Source organism: Exophiala xenobiotica, assembly GCF_000835505.1.
Source record: "Exophiala xenobiotica strain CBS 118157 unplaced genomic scaffold supercont1.1, whole genome shotgun sequence".
Classification (NCBI taxonomy): Eukaryota; Fungi; Ascomycota; class Eurotiomycetes; order Chaetothyriales; family Herpotrichiellaceae; genus Exophiala; species Exophiala xenobiotica.
Genome location: NW_013562494.1, coordinates 2,813,100 through 2,835,553, shown reverse-complemented (window position 1 = coordinate 2,835,553; position 22,454 = coordinate 2,813,100). Strand labels below are relative to the sequence as shown.

The 22,454-nt window shown below is 51.6% G+C and overlaps 11 protein-coding genes across 12 annotated transcripts; 6 read left to right on the top strand and 5 right to left on the bottom strand.

The window, feature by feature from the left end:
* Nucleotides 1-27: 27 nt before the first annotated feature.
* On the bottom strand, nt 28-2,229 carry PV05_01108 (glutathione-disulfide reductase). Its single transcript, XM_013466060.1, has 6 exons — nt 1,736-2,229; nt 849-1,683; nt 555-784; nt 376-501; nt 267-327; nt 28-219 (listed from the first exon to the last, which is right to left on the bottom strand). Exons 1-6 carry the CDS (start codon nt 2,074-2,076, stop codon nt 187-189), a joined length of 1,626 nt encoding a protein of 541 aa, XP_013321514.1. The 5' UTR covers nt 2,077-2,229; the 3' UTR covers nt 28-186.
* Nucleotides 2,230-2,404: 175 nt separating this feature from the next.
* On the bottom strand, nt 2,405-3,940 carry PV05_01107. Of its 2 annotated transcripts, XM_013466058.1 has the most exons (3): nt 3,834-3,940; nt 3,238-3,650; nt 2,405-3,189 (listed from the first exon to the last, which is right to left on the bottom strand). In XM_013466058.1, the coding sequence occupies exons 2-3, from the start codon at nt 3,591-3,593 to the stop codon at nt 2,565-2,567; spliced, it is 981 nt and encodes a 326-aa protein (XP_013321512.1). In that variant the 5' UTR covers nt 3,594-3,650; nt 3,834-3,940; the 3' UTR covers nt 2,405-2,564. The 2 variants fall into 2 exon arrangements, with proteins under 2 accessions (XP_013321512.1, XP_013321513.1); XM_013466059.1 differs by having other exon boundaries at nt 3,238-3,940.
* Nucleotides 3,941-6,443: 2,503 nt separating this feature from the next.
* PV05_01106 (uncharacterized protein) lies at nt 6,444-8,268 on the bottom strand. The gene has a single exon (XM_013466057.1). The coding sequence runs from the start codon at nt 8,105-8,107 to the stop codon at nt 6,656-6,658; it is 1,452 nt and encodes a 483-aa protein (XP_013321511.1). The 5' UTR covers nt 8,108-8,268; the 3' UTR covers nt 6,444-6,655.
* A 154-nt stretch (nt 8,269-8,422) lies between these two features.
* Nucleotides 8,423-11,393, top strand: PV05_01105 (uncharacterized protein). The gene is made up of 2 exons (XM_013466056.1): nt 8,423-8,548; nt 8,595-11,393. Exons 1-2 carry the CDS (start codon nt 8,490-8,492, stop codon nt 11,356-11,358), a joined length of 2,823 nt encoding a protein of 940 aa, XP_013321510.1. The 5' UTR covers nt 8,423-8,489; the 3' UTR covers nt 11,359-11,393.
* A 299-nt stretch (nt 11,394-11,692) lies between these two features.
* Nucleotides 11,693-12,184, top strand: PV05_01104 (uncharacterized protein; the record flags this gene model as incomplete). The annotated part of the gene is made up of 1 exon (XM_013466055.1): nt 11,693-12,184. One exon carries the CDS (start codon nt 11,693-11,695, stop codon nt 12,182-12,184), a length of 492 nt encoding a protein of 163 aa, XP_013321509.1.
* Nucleotides 12,185-13,086: 902 nt separating this feature from the next.
* On the top strand, nt 13,087-15,103 carry PV05_01103 (uncharacterized protein; the record flags this gene model as incomplete). The annotated part of the gene is made up of 2 exons (XM_013466054.1): nt 13,087-14,784; nt 14,839-15,103. The coding sequence occupies 2 exons, from the start codon at nt 13,087-13,089 to the stop codon at nt 14,887-14,889; spliced, it is 1,749 nt and encodes a 582-aa protein (XP_013321508.1). The 3' UTR covers nt 14,890-15,103.
* Nucleotides 15,104-15,238: 135 nt separating this feature from the next.
* On the bottom strand, nt 15,239-16,832 carry PV05_01102 (uncharacterized protein; the record flags this gene model as incomplete). Its single annotated transcript, XM_013466053.1, has 1 exon — nt 15,239-16,832. Exon 1 carries the CDS (start codon nt 16,601-16,603, stop codon nt 15,239-15,241), a length of 1,365 nt encoding a protein of 454 aa, XP_013321507.1. The 5' UTR covers nt 16,604-16,832.
* Nucleotides 16,833-17,390: 558 nt separating this feature from the next.
* Nucleotides 17,391-18,787, top strand: PV05_01101 (uncharacterized protein). The gene is made up of 3 exons (XM_013466052.1): nt 17,391-17,716; nt 17,784-18,239; nt 18,306-18,787. Exons 2-3 carry the CDS (start codon nt 18,202-18,204, stop codon nt 18,613-18,615), a joined length of 348 nt encoding a protein of 115 aa, XP_013321506.1. The 5' UTR covers nt 17,391-17,716; nt 17,784-18,201; the 3' UTR covers nt 18,616-18,787.
* On the bottom strand, nt 18,767-19,342 carry PV05_01100 (uncharacterized protein; the record flags this gene model as incomplete). The annotated part of the gene is made up of 2 exons (XM_013466051.1): nt 18,767-18,981; nt 19,075-19,342. 2 exons carry the CDS (start codon nt 19,340-19,342, stop codon nt 18,767-18,769), a joined length of 483 nt encoding a protein of 160 aa, XP_013321505.1.
* A 1,252-nt stretch (nt 19,343-20,594) lies between these two features.
* On the top strand, nt 20,595-21,753 carry PV05_01099 (uncharacterized protein; the record flags this gene model as incomplete). The annotated part of the gene is made up of 5 exons (XM_013466050.1): nt 20,595-20,755; nt 20,820-20,954; nt 21,036-21,302; nt 21,368-21,425; nt 21,490-21,753. The coding sequence occupies 5 exons, from the start codon at nt 20,595-20,597 to the stop codon at nt 21,751-21,753; spliced, it is 885 nt and encodes a 294-aa protein (XP_013321504.1).
* Nucleotides 21,754-21,852: 99 nt separating this feature from the next.
* PV05_01098 (uncharacterized protein) lies at nt 21,853-22,149 on the top strand (the record flags this gene model as incomplete). The annotated part of the gene is made up of 1 exon (XM_013466049.1): nt 21,853-22,149. The coding sequence occupies one exon, from the start codon at nt 21,853-21,855 to the stop codon at nt 22,123-22,125; it is 273 nt and encodes a 90-aa protein (XP_013321503.1). The 3' UTR covers nt 22,126-22,149.
* Nucleotides 22,150-22,454: the final 305 nt, after the last annotated feature.

Below are 22,454 nucleotides of genomic sequence, written 5' to 3'. Positions count from 1 at the left end.
GCGAGGCAACAGTCTTCGAGTGCATCCCCACGTCATAATCTTGGCAGCCTCGAGGGAAGAGACTCACGCTGCATCTTCAGGCTTTGAAGGAATCTACACAGGGACAATTTCTTCATATACGAAGGATCGGCTGTAGTTGGTATAATATTATCCTTGTGCAGATCTATAATTTGTTTGTCTATACTTCTAACGCATAGTAACCAGCTCTTCTGCACTCGTCTACCTGCTGTCAGCTTCGAATCAGAAATGCCCGTTAAAGTACTCACTGGATGAATAGCAACACAACTATCAAAGTCTTTCTTCGTCGCGCCCATTTTGACAGCGACACTACCGATGTCAGCATCTCGAGAAACTTCACCGATCTAGCAGACTTACCCAAAGCCTTGCATCATTTCATCGCAGCCCTTGCCCAAGATGTGTAATCCCACAATCTCCTCGTTTGGCAGAAGGCAGACAAGCTTGAATTCTGTCGGCTCTTTCTTCTTCTCCTCTGGCGGGAATCTACAGCACTGTCAATTCTCAAGTAACGCTGGTCGCCAGACATCTAGACTTACACATCGTAGTACATGGCTGAGAATTTGGTATGATAAATTTTGATACGGTCCTTTCCGTATTTCTCAATAGCTTGTGGCTCAGTTAAGCCGGTCGAACCAACTTCGGGGTGTGAGAAGACGACAGATGGGATTCTGTCGTAGTCAAGGTGAGAATCCTTGAGTTCGGGTGGTCCAAAGAGGCGGTTGCCCAGCTGTCTCCCAGCTGCAATGGCTACCGGTGTGAGTTCGACCTAGAATCGAGTCAGACGAACTCAGTTGGCCCGCTGCGAGCAAGGAGCAAGGAGCAATACGCACCTGGCCAGAAACATCACCCAAGGCATACACCCCGGGGACCGATGTATTCTGGTATTTATCCACGACAATATGGCCGGTCTTGTCCAGCTTGATCGGTATGTTTTCGAGGCCCAGTCCTCGGGTCTCTGCGCCTCGTCCAATGCCCCACAAAAGCTCATTTGCAATCATTTCGCTGCCGTCATTCATGATGATCTTGAGCTGTTTATCGCGCGGATCAGATGGATCCTTGGCAGGTTGTAACTGCACAACCTCCTTGATTCCAGGGTGGTTTCGGTGGACGTGAACACCCAGGTCTTCGTAATGGTTCGTCATGGTCTCTTGCACCATGGGATCGAATTTTCGGAGGAACGTGTTATGTCGGATGAACAAATGTGTCTCAACTCCAATAGCATTCATCACACCGGCAAGTTCGACGGCGATGTAGCCAGCCCCAACAAACACCATCTTCTTCGGCAGATGCTTGATCAAAAAGTACTCGTCTGATGTGATGCCGTATTCTGCGCCCTTTATGCCTTCGGGTTTTGTTGGGAATGAGCCTGTGGCGATCGTGATGTGAGGTGCTGTTATTCTGAATGGTTCACCTCCGTCTTTCGGCTTGACCTCCATTTCATGTTCGCTGATGAACGTAGCCGTACCGTGAATCAACTCGATTCCTTCTTTTGCCCAATTGTTCTCATAAGCGCCGTTCAAAACTTTTATTCTCGCATCTCTTTTCTCGACAAAACTCGTGAAGTCGAAGGAATTGCCTTCTGCAAATATGTATCCGTAATGCTTTCCGGCCTTCATGGCTTCGGCGATGGAGGCAAAGTTCCAGGTCATTTTCTTGGGGACGCACCTGCGAAGAGGATCAGCACAAAAACAGGGTGGTAGCCCTCGTCGGCATTTACCCAACATTTACACAGCAGCCACCAGATACTCCGGCGTCAATGATGCATGTCTTTGCTCCATACCAGCCGCTGGCTCTTCTGGCCGCACCACTTCCTCCTGATCCTCCTCCTATGACAATGTAGTCATATTGCTTTGTGACCGGGGCCATCTTTAAGGACGAGGAGGAGAACTGTCTGGACAATCCTGCAAGCCTCGAAACAGGTGCGGGGGACTTTGCAGAGGAGCCGATGCGCGACAGCTCAACACAGGCAGAGGCAGGTCTTTGGGATGCCAGCGTAAGAGGGCGTACAGAAGTAGCAGAGTACCGGAGAAGTATGCCAGGCCAGGGCCGAAGTGACATGTCACTGAGTAAAGGAAGGGAGGAGAGGGAGGTTTGAACGATAGGAAATTCGAGAGATTGTCGACTCAAAATGTCTGCAGCGATTGATGATGTGATACGAAGTACGTTTTCGGGGTTGGACTATGGCTCCGCCAATCCCCGTCATCTGCAGAGAGGGTGCCCCGGGCTGGCATGGCGATCAGATTATCAACGATCAAGGCCTGGACTGCACGGATTATGAAATCATGCAGCAGCCTGAGTAGCTTTCTCGCTGGTATCCTGTCGGAGCATTCTTAGATAGAGCTTGATAGAGGTCCTCGGCGTATCAGTGCATTGACATGACCGAGTTAGCTACTGAATCTAGGAGAAAATCTATGGCTGTTGCTGCCACGCTCAGTCATTCACATTCTAGCAGATAAAGATATTCCCATAATGGCGAACAGCCAGCCATAATATCTGAGGTACTGGTATACTGACATGGATATGATGGTGTGCATCACAACCAATGTTCAGAGCTTCGATTTGGCCATCCTCTTCTCCACCGGCTTGTCGCCAATATCGATCTGTTGCCACCAAGGATATCCATCTGGCGCATCTTGAGGCACCTGCCCATTGAAATTGACCTGTCTCTTCTGCAAGAAGCTTTCGACACCCTCGACATTATCCTTGCTACCAAACAAGCCATGAATGATTCTCGAGTCAAGCAGATGAGCTCCCTCAGCACTGTCCGGACCCCTGTACATGAGCTCTCTCATCATCTTCGTCGAGACTGTGGATGTATTCTTCGCAACCTCATCCGCAAGTTCTAGCGCCCGAGATAATGTAGCTTCTGGGGTTGGGCACGTCTCCGAGAAGAGGGAGCCCATTAATGGATGCTCTGCAGGATACACCGAACCCGTCGTGGTTAGATGTAGTGCGCGTGAGTGTCCAATCAACCGTGGCAGGAAATATGATGAGCATGCTTCCATGATAAGCCCACGTCTGCTGAAAACGAAGCCGACTTTAGCTTTGGCATAAGCAATCCGTATGCAGGCTGGCAAGCACATGGTGATGCCTACACCAACGGCAGCGCCCTGGATCGCAGCAATCGTCGGTTTAGAGCAGTGATGTATCGCCAGGGAGGCTCTTCCGCCACTGTGTCTGTAAGTTGTAGTTTGTGATGTGCTGTTTCATTCTCCTTACCCATCTCGATGATCCACGTCTCGCTCTGTTTTGGGGTTTCTAATCACTCCATCTTCATCCTTCGCTCCTATGAAGCCAATATCGAGATCAGCACCGGCGCAAAAGCTTCTCCCGGCACCGGTCAAGACAACCACTTTGACCCTAGGGTCAATGTCGATGAGCTCGTATATCCGCTCCAGATCTTCCCGCATAGTGTCTGTAAACGCATTATGTTTTTCTGGTCTGTTGAGAGTAATCAGGATTACGGGGGTCGTGGTGGGAGAGGATTCTGGCACATGGGACACTTTGACATGGTGCAAGGAAAGGGAGGTGTAAGATTCTGGCGCTTTCAACGGTGGACGAGGTGCTCGAGGCATTCTGAGGGGAGGCCAACAAAGGAGGTCAAGGAGGATGGAGGTACAGAAGGTCCTGTTCTAGGCAAGTCAGCATTACAGTATTTGAGGGAGGCTCATGCATCGTTTTGCAGTAGATTGATGTTGGTCAGTGTCATCGAGAGTGCTATCCTCGGCTCAACATTGATAGAACTCGACCGCGGCTGAGATTTGGGGAATGGCAAGGATAGCGCGGGGATTCGGCTCGAAACTGCCAAAGCTCACAAGATTGTCTACCTAGGTACCAGGTAGCTTCGTGGGCCTCGGGAAAGCTATCATTGTAAGCGGAACTCGAGTGAGTCGATGCTGAGGCAAAGACAGTTCCTTGTAGCGATGAAATGCAAGACGCTTCGAAAAGACAGCCCTTCCCTCTACTCCGTACATGGCAAACTTTCGGAGGCAGTAGTGAGGCCAGAACCATGCTCCCTACAGCTCAAATTTTCCTAGGTCTTCCTGCGCATCAGCAGTGTCAAGTCATGGAAAGAAGAGATTGTAAGAATGCGTTGTAATGTGCTATTGATCTTCATCCTTGATGTTCTTACGCTCTACCTGAAGGTTCTGAGAACGCCTCCTCTGTTTGCAATCACAGCCACCGCAGCGGGCATCCTTTGCAACACCCAAGACAATCACCAGCGGGCTCACTTTCTCATTCAACAGCTGTTCTGTCTGTTCATGCACGTAAACCCCTCAGTCCACCATGATGAGGCAAGGCCGCATGGCTCAACCACCATGTAACTCGCTCGCGAGACTCTACCAAAATCTGAAACCCCTTCTCCAAAGCTTTGCACAAGGCAAACACTGTTGATGAAAAGATAGAATAGGCCAAAAAATGCGCGAATGAGAGCCCCGAAGGACACTCAATCACGACGTCCTCCACGATGTGCAATGCAGGGACATCGCGATGGCCAACCGACTTCTTGAGCTCGGCAGCCTCCACAAGGTAAGTATGAAAAAAGAAAAGAAAAGAAAAACGGCTTCGAGTTTGGGCGAGGACCTTTTTATACGCGAGCCGAGAGCGAATCCTTGGCGTTATCTCACGTGATACAGCCCCTCACCCAAAGAGGCATGGTCTTAAGGGTATTTCGCCTGGTGACGCTACTGCACTTTCAACCGCTAAAGGGCTCTTTCCAAAGTGTTCGTCTCACCGTTGTGCCCTAATCTAGTAAGGAACTTGCTTCTTTGCACAGAACTAATGCATGAAGGCCTTCTCTGCATAATGGTTTCCGTGTCATCAAAAAATCTTCGCGACCTAATCAAGTAATGCGACTGCTTCTTTTGGCTAGTCCACACTTTCTCCGATCGACCTGCAGAAATGAAAGGTGGTTTCGTGTCATCAAACAGTTCCTGTACCCTACTATGGTAATCAAGTAAGATGGCTGCTTGTTTGGGTAAGTTTTCAGTACCCAACGTCCTGGTCGGCAATCATCGAATCACACATTACGCAACCAATTTTGACGGCTCGGGATCTACCTATAGCGCCTGTCATAGAGATTCTACACCCTATTAGAGGTGTTCAAGAGAACTCAGCCCTAACCTTCGAATCTCCATATCTAGCGCGACTCCTACGTATTAGCGACTAACAATTTCTTCACACGTCGACATACGAACCTCGACCCAAGAGCCGATCATTACGGGAATGGTCTCAGTTGCAGACGCTGAGTACCAGACTCGCAGTCAATACTCATAGTGATTGTGAGAAAGCTGGAGATAACCAGCGTTCATACACTAAGGAAAGAATGAGTAAGTCAGAGGCAGCTTTAACCGCGGGGTCTTGTCAGGACACTGGGCTGAGGACCAATTCGCTGTGGCCCGCGTCACCACTGTCTGACGCTGCTCCTCCCAGCGTGTCTCAGGGTATACACATTCCCAAGAAGCCAGAGAGATCTAGAGCTTCTAAAAGATATAGCAGCGATCAAGGCGAGTATGACAGCATCCCAGGCGACTATGGAAAGGAAATTACGCCACTTTAGAGACCAGCAAGTGACCCACGACAGGCGATGATGCAGAGTCTAAAAAGGCAAATTTGTGACCTCGTAGACCACCAACAAGTGCGGGATCGAGTGGTTTCCAAGACCCCAAGGCAGTCATCCGATCTCTCAAGAGAGCTTTCCGACCTCTCGAGACGGACTTCCGAGACCGCGAGACGAACTTCTGATTTCTCAAGAGAGGTTTCTATACTCAAAAGAGAGCTTTCCGAGACCGCGAGACAGACTTCCAAACTCTCAAAACGAACTTCCGACCTCCCAAGAGAGTTTGTCGAGACCAAAAGAGAGTTTGTCGAGACCAAAAGAGAGCTTTCCGAGGCCTCAAGACATTCTTACGAACTCCCAAAAATGCTTTCCGACTTTTCCATTTCGCAGCGCATGTCGACCGGCTAAAGGCAGACATAGGCGAGGAGAAAGTACCCCAGACCGACTGGTGTATCCTTCTTGAGTGAACTTGGACTAATGCTGGAGTATAAAAGAACGACAACAGGAAACTCGCCCAACAGAATGTTAAAACCATTCAACATTTGGACGAGGCTACTAGGCTTGGGCATATACACCATATTCGCGATACAAGGATCGATATGACATACTCGAATCCTAGGACATAAACTTTTCCATGCGCCGCACGAAGAGCTATCATGGACGAGCTTTCAATATCGCTCATGCTACGTGATTCTGTTACTCCACTGGCCATTGAGACATGGCACATGGAACGGCCCACAAGAAGCATGAGAAGTTGTTTCTATGGAAGCACCGGGAGATACAGACACAGAGTCTCAATTGCGGTTGCCTCCATGGCAAGGAGGGCAGCACCGTGGCCTTGCGCGCTACACGAAACAGATCTGGTGGCAATGCAAAGTGAGCGACTGCAAATGGAATAGTGATTACCAAAGTGTCAAAGTGAAAGGCGAAGAACAAATATGTGATCGTCGCCTGCATTGCACAGCACGATCCGGACCAGGATCCATCATACAACACGCGTGGATACCAGACGCTTCATGGCTCCATGACACAAGTCAGACAACTCTTCTCACGCCGCCAACACCGTCGCAAACAGAATTATGCATACGCATCCGTGACCTCATCGTCTTCAATTTCTCTAGCAGCATCATCCTCCATGCGAGTGTAATCCAGTATACCATCATCGTATGTCTCCTCGTTCCGATGAGGTATTATACTTTTCTTGATATCAAATACCTTGATGATGTCTTCCCATACGTCGAAGTCGATCGTGAACACAGCTTGGTTTCGCTTCGTCTCTTGCCTCTCCGCCACACTGCGATTAGCTGCAATGCCGAGTGTTGGAAGACTTTGGCTGTCGAAATCCAGTCCTACTTTGCCCTCCTTGATCAAAAAGCTCACATAGAAGAGATTCTCCACCGTCTGTCCGAACGATTTAGGGTTTACGCAGAAGTCGAATAGTGACACGCAACCGTTGTCGGCCATGCGGTGACGGCGTAGAATCTCTCGGACTTGTTCATCTGTCAAATCATCTCCAGCTTCTTCGCATTCCCTGCTGACTGCCTTTTCTCTTCTCGCCATGGTATCATCCAGCAACTTGGCGATTTCGGTACAGACTGTGGTAAGACTTGCTGATTCCTGTCTCTCCAAGTCTTCGTCGTTGAGCTCAACTGGTCGGGCAGCTTGGGTGGCTTGAGAGCGAGCTTCACGCGCTTTCCGCTGGGTCTGTTGGCGGACCTTCTTCTGGACGGACAGTGGACCCAGCAGGAAACCTGTCAAGCATGGGCGAGCATTATACAAAAAGCACGCGTTTCTCCCTAGGTATTCCCAGTTCATAGTATCACCCTCGTCACCCTCTTCTTCGTCTTCACCATGCCGCCGGCGTCGCCGCTGAGTCTGCGTGCTTCCGGTCTCATTTCGGTTGCGACGCGCAGGTTCGTCCCCTCGCTTCATAAATCCAATGCATTTTGTTACAAAGTCATCGACATCAATACCAGTTGAACCATCTCCTAACGTCAGACTGTTTATCTTCCTGTATGACAGGTCTGCTGTCTCAACAAGCAGTCGAGAATCGATGGTCGCCTCCGATGTCTGTTTGACGCTTTTGTATAACTCATTCGCCTCCTTTAGTGTCTCCTCTAGACCTTTTGACTCAGGTCTTAGGTACTCGCTCTTCGAATCATGAAGTTTTCCTAGGAGATTGCGGAGGCCTTTGCGGACAAACCGGCGTTCTTCTGGGTTCTGGTCTGGGTCGTAGAACTTGTTTGTTCGAGCGGTGCTTGTATGCTCATCTTCATCCCCACTCACTCGCCGTCGTTTGCTTGCGTGTGGATCATCTCTGGGTCGCCGCGACATGAGGGCAGTGTCGCTCTTTCTTTTCCCCTTACTAGTCGACGAGCGCGAACGAGTCTGGTTCTCTTTATCAGAGTCTGAGTCGTCGGGAGGAGAGGAAAGTGCTGAGGTATGTGGCGTCTCGCGCGGCGGCGAGCGTGACGATCGTTCGCTTGCCGAATCTGAAGGTGTTGATCGTCGGGTGTTCAAACGTGCCATGACGGACACATGGCCAGGGCACGGCGGGGCGAGGGCCAGCCTTAGCGAGGCGCTGTGGTGGGAGTCAGACTATTACAGAAGGAGAAGTGTGCCGGAGAGATCGTTCAGATGTGATGCACTCGGCCTCATGCTGTGGTTCGTCTGAGCCAGGTCATGGCAACTGCGGCCGTTGAAGGAAGCAATGAACGCGCTGATTAGGCTGTGACGCGATTCAGCCTTGGCGCGTACGATTGAAGGCTAAGACGAATTAGGCAACAGTCTGATATCCGTCATCGCATCTCCCCCGTTTGATGCCTTGATCTTTACTCCCATGGTCGCCTCTGAGGCGCTATCAGGGACTTTTGCTCGATAAGTTGAGCTCGTATGTTGTCGTTCTCGAGTCATGGATACCTATACTTTTGCGACTTCGAGGCAAATTGACTTTCCCGTTTGCCTGAGAATGTAAGTTGGCTTCTTGGTGCGAGGTGAGAGACTGACAGGATGTCAGCAATGCTTTGGAGGGCAAGCAGACCACTGTTCCGCATTCTGTATTGCTTCAGCATCCTGAAATACGTCATGTCGGGTCCATCCAGAACCCAGTGTCGGAGCTCTATGTGACTGCTCAATTATGGGCAGAATCCAAGCCACTAGGGGTACCTGTGCAGACTCCTCACACTTTTTTCAAGAACAATCGGACTTGGAACAAGTGGTTAGAATTGCCGGTCCCGGTCAAAGACTGTCCAATCTCTTCGCAGATTGCAATCACCATCTGGGACATCTCACCATGTCCTCTGAATGGCACTGTCGACCACAATGTTCCGTTTGGTGGCACGACCATACCACTATTCGATGAGGATGGCGCCTTGAGGAGGGGCCGGCAAAAGTGTAAGGTCTATCGCAAAACGGTCGCCGATGGATATATCCCTTCAAGTACGCCTCATTTGCCACGACCCAAACGGCGAAGACGGAACGAGGTACCCCAGCCACCCGTCCCGGAGGAAGAAGAACTAGTAAGACTGGAGCTATTGTTCAAGAAGCACGAGATGAATGAAATACCCCAAAATGACTGGCTCGATCAACTTGTCTTTCAGAACGTAGCCAAAAAGGCGCGTGGAGTGGACGAGGCTGCAAGGAAGCGATCGAGCATCCACAAAGCCGCAAAGCGAAAAGTGTCCAGAGCGAAATCGGACAAAGTCAAGGATGGGGATGTGAACGGCCAGCACGATTCACAAGGAAGTAACTCGGACGCCGAAACGGAAGACGAAGAGCATTTCACTTTGTACATTGATTTTCCTCGCTGGGATTTTCCTGTCATCTTCGAAGACCATGAGTATGAAGCGCCCAGGTTGATGAAGGAGTTTCAAAATACTCCCTCATCGTCAGCTGTGGGTGCCAAACCTCCACCGGAAGTTCGGTATGGCCCTGGAATTGCGGCGGGGAATTCCGTGGTTGACGAGGAGGATTTTCCTGTCGTACAAATCTTTGATCCGGAACAATTCCAGCGAGAAAACCCATGCGAGTCAAAACATCGACGCCTGGTCCGAAGCGATAGAACCGCATTGTACGACGTCGACCAGAAACCGAATGCCAAGTTGCGGGATGAAATCAACGAGATCTTGACATATGGACCCACACAAGACCTCACTCCGCAAGAAAAGGATGTCATTTGGACGTTTCGTCGGCATTTGAGTCGCGATAAACGGGCCCTTACAAAAGTGGTCAAAGCTACCGACTGGAATAGCCCAAGCGAAGCAAGACAGATGGCTGAGTTGATTCCAAAATGGGCCAAAATTGACGTCGACTCCGCTCTGGAGTTACTTGGTCCAACTTATGACAGTCCAGTTGTTCGCGCCTATGCAGTCGATCGACTGCGACAGGCCGGTGATGCCGAACTGCTCTTGTATCTGCTGCAGCTCGTTCAGGCGCTGAAATTTGAGAAGTACGACTCGAAAGCGGAGAGCTTACCCTCTTCGTCCCTGGCAAAATTCTTGATTGACCGTGCTTCCAACAACTTCATACTTGGGAACTATCTGCATTGGTATTTGATGGTCGAGTGCGACGATCAAGGCCCAGACACCAATGCCGCGAATAGAAAGCTATTTGCAAGAGTGGAGTATCATTTCATGGTAGAGTTGGAAAAGCGAGCTCCCGAGCAACGGAAGACTCTCTTGAGGCAAGCTGAAATGATTGCCATCCTGTCAAGGATCAGCAAGGAGATCAGATTTAATCGGAGCAACCGCATACAAAAGATTGAGATGCTCAAGAAGTATCTCGCCGATCCGAAGAATGAACTTGTCAAGATCGATCCTCCAATCCCCCTGCCACTGGACCCCGAAGTTGAAGTTAGCGGAATCTATCCTGACGAGGCTACTGTGTTCAAGTCCTCGCTGTCTCCGCTGCTACTCTACTTCAAGACAGCTGGCTCAGCAGAGACCGGCGATTCTTCCACACAGTCACGATCACAAAGCCAGGGCAAATATCCGATGATATTCAAAACTGGCGACGACCTTCGGCAAGATCAGCTGGTCATCCAGATCATCGAATTGATGAACAATTTGCTCCTCAAGGAAAACCTGGATCTGAAGCTTACTCCTTACCGGATCCTTGCAACATCCCCAACAGCTGGGGCGGTACAATTCATTCCATCAACCGCCATTTCCGTCGTCTCTGCGAAATACAAAGGCTCGGTACTGGCCTATCTACGAGCAAACAATCCCGACGCATCTGGCCCCCTTGGCGTTCGCAAAGAAACCATGGACACATACATCAGGTCATGTGCCGGGTACTGTGTGATAATGTACATTCTGGGTGTCGGCGATCGTCATCTTGACAACCTCCTGCTTCAACCATCTGGCCATTTCTTCCATATCGACTTTGGATTCATCCTTGGGCGCGATCCGAAGCCGTTCGCCCCCCTAATCAGGCTATGCAAAGAAATGGTGGAAGGGCTCGGTGGAACGGCGTCGCCGCAGTATGCTCAATTCAAGCAGTATTGTTTCACGGCATACACCACCTTGAGGAAGTCGAGTTCTCTGGTCCTCAATCTATTCAGCCTAATGGTTCAGAGCTCGGTCCAAGATATCAGACTGGTCGAGGAACAGACTGGCGGGATCGGTGGTGCAGTGGGCAAAGTGAGGGAAAGGTTCCACCTTGACGTTAGTGAAGAGGAGGCTGTACGACTGCTGGACCAGGTATTAGCTGACAGTGTCAATGCCGTGTTCGGAGTGGTGATTGATCGGCTGCACGAGTTTGTTCAAGGCTGGCGAGCATGACATCTTTGAGCAATAGAATTATTTAGAGATCAGGCTTGTCTTTTCCCTACCTATTTATTCTTGCAATAGTAGTGGCTCCGAAGACGACAAGCTAGGGGAATAATCAGCGGTGAGAAGCAGGAGGACGAGGCTGTGAACGACAGATTCAGAGTACTACGTACATGGCGCTGCAGCCTTTCCCCGCAATTGTATGCCGCATCTTCCACTTCCTCCCCATCCACCTCCCGCTGTTTGAGATTCCTGGAAACCTTGACCTTTCGAAACAACAACCAGTTGCTATCAATCTGCTCTCAAGCCGCTGTAGCTACCCCAAAAAAACCGCATCAGCTGCAACATGTCCGCAGACTCGACACCAATCTCTGCGGAGCAATTCGCCCTTGCGATACAAGACCTACCGGTCGAGAATATTTATTCAAAGGCCCACGAAATCCGAAATTCCATATGCCATCTAGAACGTTCGAACCAGCAGTTGAAAGCGTACATTGACAGCATCAAGACAGACACCTCGCTTCCGGAGGATACTAGACAAGAAGGCGATAAAGACTGCTCAGATGCGATCCACGAAAATGCAATTGTGATCAACCGACAGAAAGAGAGAATAGACCTGTTAAAACAGGAAGTGGAAAGAAGAGGTGGTCGCTGGCATGAGGCAGACAACGGAGGGAAAGTCAATGGCAGCTCCGAAGAGTCAGTCCCAAATGGAGAAGCGCAGGCGACGAGTCGAGGCACAGGCGGTGGACGGTTGACTGACGATGAGTTGAGACGGCAAATGATGGAACGAATGGCGGAAGACGACAATAACGAAGACGAAGGCATGCATTTGTGATCAGTCTGGTTGAGCCGGGCCAGTGCAAGACATATCGATGGTGCTTTGACGGCTTCTATGAGTGTACATGTACCCGACTTCGGGCATTAACACAGTCCGAGAGCATTTTGACCTGGTATGCGGCCTACAAGGATGTCTACACTTCGAATCGAGCATACCGCAGCGTACTGTGTGCAATTGGTCCGGCTATCACGGAATCATCAGCGAGGTGCCTTGCTGTCACCGCTTCATGAAGATCGAACGGCGAGCACTCTCCGGTAAGCAGCTGGTCTTCAAAAACATGCCCAGAAATGCTGATTAACACAATTCTGCCAGCCATGGGCAGTCCGGTCGAAAACAGTCGACCACAAGAGATTTTGACGCCTCCTCGGACTGTCACCTGCAGATCCAGCTTGTCAATATCTCATTGACGGCCTCTTCTTCCCTACTCGGCATCAAAATGGTCGGCTCTCCGAGTCACGTGCGAGGCTGCCAACCATGGTTCAATCCCAGAATCTGACAGTGTCCACCCTCGGCGTCATAGATTTTTTCCCTTTCATAATCAATCTCTGGTGTATATCCATTCCGGCTCCCTCACATGCCGAAATGTACACGATCTTCAAGCTCGCGACAGATCACTAAGGTCCACCGCTCTGCGATCGTGGGCGCATCCGAGCCATACCGGTACAGATTAGGTTTGTGCTCTTCATGTTGCCGTTCCGGCTGACGGTAGGAGTGGTTCATTCATGTCATGACACCGTACAATGACGTCTAATACCTTTTGCACGGATTCGCTATGGTGATGCCGAGCATGTCCTGGTGGTGCAGAATGTATTTTGCTGTAGACCACAATTTGTATCTATCCAGGTCTATCCAATTTCATAGCCTCGTTGCGCTGTCGATTACGGTCTCTACCCTTCAATATGGCTGAGCTATTTAGGGATACCGTTGCTGGCCAACTATTGCGACTGATCTCTGGCAGAAGACTCCTGCAATATCCCGAAGAACGAGATTCATCAATATGGCAGAAGTACCTCAACCCGGACAAGTCTGCCAACATGGCCATTCATGGCAGCACAGAGCCTCCGTCCTCAGAAGAGAAACAGGAACCAGACTCCGCCAGATTCTCCTCGAATGAGGCCGGATCCCAGCCTCGACGAGACTCATCGTCCGGCACGTCCGCTTCAACCACCGTTGACAACGATAACGTGCTTGTCAACACCCTAAGCAACACAAAGATTGACCCTGAGAAAGGCCGAGACGCACATATCGTGGACTGGTACAGTCCCGACGATCCCGATAACCCGCAAAATTGGGGTCGCTTCAAGAAAATCTGGGTGACCTTCGAGATCTGCCTGCTCACCTTTTCTGTGTATATTGGCTCGGCCATTTACACCGCCGGCATTCAGGATGTGTCCCGGGTGTTCGGTGTCTCTCGCGTCGCGGCCACCCTGGGCCTGACACTATTCGTGCTGGGCTACGGCGTCGGCCCTATGCTCTGGTCTCCCATGTCCGAGGTGCCCCAGATTGGCCGTGGACCAATCTACATTGGCACCCTTGCGCTCTTTGTGGTCCTTCAAGTTCCCACCGCCCTCGCTACCAATTTTGGAATGCTCCTCGCCTTCCGCTTCATCACGGGATTTGTCGGATCCCCGTCGCTCGCAACGGGCGGTGCATCAATTGGGGACATGTACTCTCCCTCCAAGCGAACGTACGGTTTGGCAGTGTGGGGAATTGGAGCAGTCTGTGGACCGACCATGGGACCGCTGATCGGCGGCTTCGCAGCCGAGAACAAGGGCTGGACATGGACCATCTGGGAACTCATGTGGCTCTCCGGCTTCACCTTGGTTCTCTTGCTCTTCTTCCTGCCGGAGACATCGTCCGCGAACATCCTGTACCGCCGGACGATGCGGCTGCGCAAACTGACCGGCAACGACAAACTTATATGTGAACCACAGCTCGTGGGCGAGCAAATGACTGGTCGCGAGATCGTGATGATGATCTTGGTCAGGCCGTTCCAACTGAGCTTCACGGAACCCATGGTATTTCTACTCAACTTGTACATTGCTTTAATTTACGGGTTACTGTACATTTGGTTCGAAAGCTTCCCCATTGTGTTCTCGGGGATATACGGATTCAGTCTCGGTCTCGTGGGCACGGCGTTCCTGGGCATCTTCGTCGGAGTCTTTGTTGTGCTCGGTCCCTTCATCTGGTACCAAAAGAAATACATCGAGCCAAAGTTCAACGACAAAGGCGAGTTGCAGCCGGAATGGCGTCTGCCGCCATCGTTCGTTGGTGCATTTGCGATTCCGATATGTCTGTTCTGGTTCGGCTGGTCCTCTCGTGCGGACGTTCACTGGATTGTGCCAATCATTGGGTCTGGGTGGTTCAGCATCGGCGCTTTCTTGCTGTTCAACTCGGTACTGAATTATCTGTCGGATGCATATCCGCAGGATGCGGCGAGTGTTCTGGCAGGCAACGACTTTTTCAGGTCCTCGTTCGGTGCTGGATTTCCTCTTTTTGCGACGGCCATGTACGAGAATCTGGGGGTAGGCTGGGCGAGTTCGACGCTCGGGTTTATTGCGATTGCTTTCATCCCGATTCCGTTCTTCTTGTTCAAGGTAAGCCGGACCGATGGTTTCATTCAAGGGTTTCTGTCACTGACCATCTCGTAGTATGGGGAACAATTGAGACGGAGGTCCAAGTTTGCTCAGAAGGACTACTAGTCCTAGTTTGTCGAGTTCAGAATGTTTGGGGGAATGGCTGTGGCTCGATGTTGAGAGTTGGTGGAAATTCCGAAGATAATATCAAAGGTAGCATGGAATCACGCAATATCCCAACTTATTGGCGTTTGTACAAGATGCAAGCTGTGGTAGAGACCGGTGGCTGTATACAGTATTGAATAGGCCCATAACGAATGTGCTAGGAATCTCTATGATCCCACCATGGTGTCGCACTACTGACCACGGTTATGTTCGTCCGCCGAGAAGGGGGCATCATGGGGGTACTATCCTTTACACGTTCTGGTTTCATTATGGTGTGTAGGTAAGAGATTAGACAAGCTCCTAGCAATATCTACAGTCTGCTGGGAAGCGGAGTACCTAGCGACCGTGTCATGCTGTCAACCCGGTCCTTTGTTACGAGCATTGACTTTGGATACTCGAGCGGCACGTCTTCTCCGAGGACCAGCAATGCCAGCATTTGAGCCGATCGGAATGCTCTCACCATGCCGATGCCCTGGTAAGCTCCACAGACCCATTGCCGGCGTTTCTTTGCGAATGGGAGTCGCCCAATAAAGGGGTTTCCATCCTGCGTGAAAGCCACACAGCCACTCCATGCATGGGTCGCTTGCAATGTATCCGTGCCAAAGTTGAAGATGTGCGGGAGAGCGTGGCGAAGATGCACGTGCGGTCCGAGGTCTTTGTTGCCGTCGTCGCTCGTCGCTCGTCGGCCTGTGTTGGCCCTGCCCACAATGAAGGCTCCGTCAGGTCGCTGTATCAGATAGTCGTATTCCTTTTCGGCGTACCGGAGCCAGAAAGAGTTGGCCACCCGGAGAGACGATGACACGGGGACTTGACGTTGGACATTGGCCCGTACAGGGGAGACGAATGGTTGCAACTCAGGCACCAAATGGCTCATCCACGCATTCGTGGCATGGACCACGTGCGGCGTCCGGATCGGTCCTCGAGTGGTCTTGACAACTGCACAGCCCTGTCCGTCGTCGTCCTCATCGACCACCGAAGTGACGACGGTATTGGTCTGGATCGCAAGCCCGTTCTCCGACACCATCTTGTCAAACAAGGCCGTGACAAACTTGTAAGGCCACACCGTGGCGGCGGGTATTCCAATGGCCCCGACAACGTGGTCCGCACAGTTACGAGCCCTGAGCTCGGCTCGGGACGTGTAGACAGTATATTTGGATGCCAGTTGAGGTGCGTGCTTTCGCATGTCCTCCAGGGCACGCACCGCTCGACCGAAAGTCACGTTGTCGTGATAGACGTCCAGGCCCTCAACCAGGCGGAGGTCACAGTCTATGCCGTGCCGTTTGACCATGTCGAACATCTCGTCCAGATGGCTGTGCTCGAATTCCATGACTTGGATCGCCTCTCGTACTCCGTACTGCTGTTTTCGATCGAACCACACGCCAGGACTCATGGCTTTGCAATGACCACCGTTTCGACCAGTTGCCCCTGAACAAAGATCGCGGGCCTCAACGACAACAATCTTGAGGCCCGGTCGGCGCGACAAGAGCGTCAGGCAAAGGCTGACCGCCGTCATGCCGGAGCCAATGACTACCACGTCTGCAGTGTCGGACCATGGCGAGCGTAGTTTGCCGTTCTTCGCGGGCTGCGAAAGCCAGAAAGGCTGGGTTGGTGTCTCGACAGGAATTCCGGGATCGATGATACCGACATCGTAGATTCCGTCGGGCGATGAAGACATGATTCTTCGACTTTGCTCACCGGGTTATGCGAGCTTACAGCTGTTCGCGATCTTCCTGTATCCTGGACTTCCCAGGCACCCCAGAGATTTTACCCTTGGTTCAGAGGAGCAAGAGACCAAGGGCAAACGCTTCGACTAGCCCTCTCATAATTCAGCGCTGTTGTCCGAGCATGATCTTGCCTGGCAATCACTGCGTGACGAGGTGTAGTGGATGGTCTTCCATATCGAGACTCGGATCCGGTCCGGCGCCGCTAGATAGGAAGGTGTCTCCCGAAACCCAAGCCTCCCAAGGGGATTGCGATTTCGTTCTCGGCCTATTATGTCTGGGGCTTGTCATTGACGCTCGGTCATAGCGATACACATATTCGAGAGCGACTGTGTGGACTTGGTGGCATAGTTCTCGCGCCCTATGGAGTACCCAGAGGGATTGAGCCATGATAAGCCCTTGGGAAGTGCTTGGCGACCCTCCGGTCCAGTAGCCTTTCGTGTGTAGTACTCGTGCAGTGGTAGTGGTATCGCTGCGGAAGGCGGCCAGCCCTGTCTTTGCTATACTCATACGTTCACCTTATCATCGCAAGGGTGGCACCCACAATGGGAGACCGGAGAGGCGGTTGGGCGGCTCACCAAGTCAACCTAGGCCGCCTTTTAGTAATGCCTAGATAAAGATCGCGGTTGGCTCCTGCTCCTGCCGGCTGTGGACCGTAATGTTAAGGTAGGTGGGTACTGTAGTTACCTAAGTTATCGTACCTCGGACACCACATTCCTCTTACACCTCGAACGATTCTTACACACCTTGACTGATACCGCCGCCAACGCTGTGAATCATGATTCGTCTCTTATCATCGCTGTGTTAGCATGGCCTCCGAGGTTGGCGGAGATGCAGAGCGGTCACGCAGTCCGGAGCTCGAATCTTCAAGGCAACTACACCTCCGCGAAAGAATTCCAATGCGTGTCGTGCTTGTAGACTCCAAAAGGCTCGCTGCGAGAGCGACGAAGGTGCACCTTGTCGACGTTGCAAAGCCAATGGTAGGGACTGCATCTTTGATGATTGTTCACCAAGAAACGAGACCTACGTGCAGATGAGCGTGCTCGTTCATTAACGAAGAAGCCAAGGTTAACCCCTCCGCCCGCCGATGCCCGTCGCGAACGAAGTTACTGATGTTTTTGTTGGTTCCCGCAGATACGTTGAGCTGGAGGACGACATAAGTACCCTGAGACGCGAGGTCGACGGCTTGGTGGCGAGTCGGCAAAGTAAGACCCCCGGCGTAGAAGTACCATCTGAACCAACGCCCCTACGTGATGTTGGAGGGCGAGCCTGGTCCTCCGATGGCGTTGATCGTTCGGAAAACAACCAGCACCTGCACGTTGCTGAGTCCGTGGGCGACACGACTCGCGAGTACGACCTCAATCTTTGCCAACTCAATGCCCCGATCACGGCAATACATGCGATGACCCCGTCTTTCACGACAACCGTCTCGCCTTGTAAATGAATCCCAGAGCAATCATCACCTGCACAAGCCACAGGCTATGGCTCTTGTCAGAGCGCCTTCATCCAACCGGAAGTCCACCGATCTTATGCCGATGTCATCTCCCGTGGCATGCTCAGCGAGTCCAGCGCGCGAGACGCCTTCCACCTGTAGGTGCAACCTACCCAGAGCTCCCTGCTCACTTCCTAGTACCTGCTAACCATGTTCTGCGGTAGTTACATGACTGGAGCCAATGCTTTCCTTCCACTATTTGACCCGATTGTGGACACCTTCGAGGCGGTCCGCCAAAGCTCGACGTTTTGCTTGACGGTTATTCTTGCCATCGCCCTCAGTGTAGACCGAGCTCGTCCCAGCTCCGAGAAACTGCGCGACCATACCCACGCTGAAGCATGCCATCTTGCCGCAAAAAGTCTCTTCATGGCTTCACCCAGGCTGGAAACCGTCCAGGCTATGGTTCTACTTGCTGCCTATTCCGAAAAGAATTGGGTGCGATTTGTCACGCGCGCCAGATGGGTCAGGAAATAAGTTTCGATAAGCTTCTCTCTGAAATGTCAGATGAGCCGCGGCAGAGCCGCAGCAGCGCCGCGTTGACGATGGCAGAATCTCTGGTCGCCACTAGATCCACGTTGGCAGCATAGCCATACGTGGTTGCTTTCCCGATCACGTCGAAGGTGTCCTACAGAAAGCCATCGGGCCGTCGAGTCAGCGACGGGCTTGCTGGAAGGAAATGGGCGCTGGCGGTCCACAGAACTAAGCATGGACCTTTTGGGGGGATGTCGCCGACCTTGAGAGCAATCGGCAATCCATGAAGCGGGCCAACCGGCTTGTCAGTTCGGCGCAAATGATCGTCCAGCTCCTTGGCTCTTTGGAGGCCTTCATCGGGGAAGAAAGCTGAAAGGCAGTTGACCTACTCAAAGAACCGTCAACTCAATGCACGCGTGGCGGCCACGGCTTCCTGTGGACTTTCTCGGGCTTAAAACGTACCAGTTGGTGTGCTATTGCAGCTCGCACACAGAAGGCCTCGACCACCTGTACAGACGAGATTTCTCCCGCGACCAGTCTCTTTACGAGTCTTGTGGCTGAACTGTTCCGTGATGGTGAGCTGCTCCTCCGTCAAGATGCCGCAACTGCGAGGAACTGAGCCGATATCCTGCATCAGATATTCCGCCTGCGGCTTTGGCAGCTTCCATTCACTCGTAATAGCAGCATGCACTTGGCCTTGGGCCTGTCGAGCGGCATCTTGCCAGCGCATCTTGTCAAAACCTTGAGATATCAAGGGAAGATGGTAGGGCGCCCGATAGATGTCTTCAAGGAGAGTTGAACCACAGAGACCGTCTTCTGCAGGTTTTGTGACATACTGTGCCTTTACTTCGACCCGAAGAACTCTCGCGCTGAGGCTGATGGCCTTCTTCCAGCCGCCGCACGGGAACCGGATCGGTGCCGCAAACAGCTTCAAGTTGTCCTTATCGTAGAAAGAGGCGCTACTTGGCCAAAGTGGACCATTTTATATCCCCCTATCCACAAACAAGAAGAGGACTGACCGATCCACAGATAAGAATATGTCGGTGCTGGTATTCGAGATGTTCACACCCAAGGTCGACCCATGCTCCTTCTGGATGGTAAAGGGACGCGGTACACCAGAGACTGCCAGCGGAGCCGGCCCGGCGCCGTGCCATCATGATCTGGTACCAGAGGCAGTTCGTGACTCCAGAGTATAGCGAGATTCGAATGGACATGACACCTCAAGACTAGTTGATTGCAGCAGTACAGTGACGGGTCTCACGGAGCTCTCCCACCTACTGCTTAAAGATAAGGCATCTTCGAAAGGCCGGGGGGCAGGAGTTCGTGTGTAAAGGAACGCTTCTGCACGAGCGGAAGCAAGAATCGAATCCGCAAAGTGCCACCGCAGGACCTAACCGATTATCATATCATCCAACCATTACCATGGAAGCCGTAGATGTCAAATCGCCGGAGGCCACCACTGCCAAAGAGTCTCCCCTGGCTGCTTCACACTAAGTACAACTACCCCAGGTCGACGTTTCGGACAAAGAGGTGCAACGAATCTATAGAAAGATCGATATCTGCCTGCTACCGGTTCTGTCGGTCCTCTATCTCATGTCTTATCTCGATCGAGGGAATAGTTGAATGCATAGCCCTCCCCTTTCAATTCCCTCGTTGTATGTGAGGTCGAAGAGGAAATCTTCCTGCCACCCCGGTTTCCTTTTTACTCTAGCTGACTTTGCACCTCAACTACACAGTGGTAATGCGGCCATTATTGGCCTGAAGACCGATCTCAACCTTACGCCACCCCAATACAATCTGTGCTTGACCATCTTCTTCATACCCTACTCGCTTTTCAAAGTGCCTGCGAACTTGGTCCTCGAGGTTCTGAAGCCCTCAGTATGGATTCCTATCATGATAGTTACATGGGGCGCGATCGCCACGTGAATCGATGGTTCTTTGATTGGGAGGACCGATGTTGACTTGTCTTCGCCATCAGTTTGATGGGAATCGTCCAGAATTTCGCCGGCTGCAAGGTTATTCCTTGCTTTTGCCGAGGTGAGGAACATCTGCTCTCCAGCACAATCATCCCACGAAAGCGTGTACTCGCTGACCTGTTCCAGGCTGGATTCTTCCCGACAGCGACCTACCTTCTGACACAATGGTGAGTGATACCGCATGAGCATTGTCTTCCCACATGACGGCTCATGCACGACATCTCTACTTAGGTACCGACGCTCTGACATCCAATTACGTATGGGGATCTTCTACGGGGCAGGAGCTCTATCTGGAGCCTTTTCCGGGCTACTGGCATACTTGATCGATAAAAAGGACGGCATTGCAGGACTCGAAGGTTGGAGATGGTAAGCATCATCCCTGGCCCAGCTACATCCTTCCCTGTCCTTGCTCAAAGGAAAAGTGCTGACGAACGGGGTCGAGCACAGGCTTTTCATCCTAGAAGGGATCTTAACCGTGGTGGTCGGACTGTCTTGTAGCTTCCTACTGCCTAACGATCCTGCTTCGTGCAAATTTCTCACGGCAGAGGAAATGATGATCGTGGACTACAAGCTCAGATACGACATCGGAACCACACGTGGTTCGTACAACCTGGAGGAAGGTTTCCAATGGAAATACCTCTGGGCGGCTGTCAAGGATTGGAAAATTCATGCCATGATCGTCATCTACTGGGCATCCTCTATTTCCATCTACGGGTAAGTTGCTCAAGCCAGGTTGACTGGACACCTGTGTGGCTCTTCCTGACAGGACTTGCGAACAGATTTATCTATACTTTGTCCACCGTGATCGCGGAACTAGGGTATACAGCCGGCATTGCGGTATGTGCTGATTTGACGGCGACGTCTTGGGACGAAGTATCGCTAACGACTCGCTTTTTTACAGCAACTGATGACGATACCGATCTACTGTGCCGCGGTGATTGCGCTGCTAACGGTCGCCTTCTTGTCCGACCGAGCCCATGACCGTTCCATATATGTCATAATGCCACTCATTGTGGCTGGGATCGGTCTGATCATCGTGATGGCCATCCCCAAAGGTCGCTATCCTGGTGCCCTCTACGCCATGCTCTTCCTAGTTGCCATGGGCCTCTATTCGATCATTTGCGGCTCCATTGCCTGGACAGGTGAGAAAGAGAACCCCTCTTGAATTTTTCCTACGCTTGTTTCTCGTGGACACACACACGGACTGACACGAATGTTCCCGGCAGGGAATAATTTGGCCGGGCCCTGAAAACGGGCCGTCGGCATGGCGTTGATGATTGCCATTGGAAACTTGGGAGGTGCCGTGGGGACGAACATTTATCTTGCCCATGAGGCACCGTACTATTGGACTGGCTATGGCGTCTCTCTGGGTGTCGTGGCTCTCTCCCTTGTGACGGCCATGTTTATGCGGTGGAAGTTGAAGAGAATCAACAGAGCACGAGAGGCGATGAGTACGGAAGTGATCAACCGTCGTTACACTGAGCAGGATCTTGCTAGCATGGGCGACGACAGCCCCTTGTTTCGATACATCACCTAGACTTTTCCGGTGGCAGTGGCCAACACATGATCGTGAACCCGGAAAGGATGAGCTTCTCCGTCCTGTTCAAGCTGAGCTTGACATGTTGCTCATGGCTCCACTTTGATGGTCTTCGAACTACGGCTGCTTCCTACATACAGACCTCTACTATCCAGTATAACTGCATTTCCAGAATACCCTTTACCATTGATGATCCAAACATGGCAAAATCATATCAATTCCTTTGCCAAAAATAAGACAGCAAATTCAGAATATTTCCGGACCACACGCGCAACTTTTACACAACAAGCGGACTTTGTGAATAATCCCCGATCAGCTACATATTCCCG

Coding starts and splice junctions, on each gene's coding strand:
- PV05_01108 (XM_013466060.1), bottom strand. CDS start 2,076: ATGTCACTTCGGCCCTGGCCTGGCATACTTCTCCGGTACTCTGCTACT. Junction 1,684..1,735: donor GGCTGCTGTGTAAATGTTGG/GTAAATGCCGAC, acceptor TCCTCTTCGCAG/GTGCGTCCCCAAGAAAATGA. Junction 502..554: donor TCAGCCATGTACTACGATGT/GTAAGTCTAGAT, acceptor ACAGTGCTGTAG/ATTCCCGCCAGAGGAGAAGA.
- PV05_01107 (XM_013466059.1), bottom strand. CDS start 3,593: ATGCCTCGAGCACCTCGTCCACCGTTGAAAGCGCCAGAATCTTACACC. Junction 3,190..3,237: donor GACGTGGATCATCGAGATGG/GTAAGGAGAATG, acceptor TTACAGACACAG/TGGCGGAAGAGCCTCCCTGG.
- PV05_01106 (XM_013466057.1), bottom strand. CDS start 8,107: ATGGCACGTTTGAACACCCGACGATCAACACCTTCAGATTCGGCAAGC.
- PV05_01105 (XM_013466056.1), top strand. CDS start 8,490: ATGGATACCTATACTTTTGCGACTTCGAGGCAAATTGACTTTCCCGTT. Junction 8,549..8,594: donor TTTCCCGTTTGCCTGAGAAT/GTAAGTTGGCTT, acceptor ACAGGATGTCAG/CAATGCTTTGGAGGGCAAGC.
- PV05_01101 (XM_013466052.1), top strand. CDS start 18,202: ATGCTCAGCGAGTCCAGCGCGCGAGACGCCTTCCACCT. Junction 18,240..18,305: donor GCGCGAGACGCCTTCCACCT/GTAGGTGCAACC, acceptor GTTCTGCGGTAG/TTACATGACTGGAGCCAATG.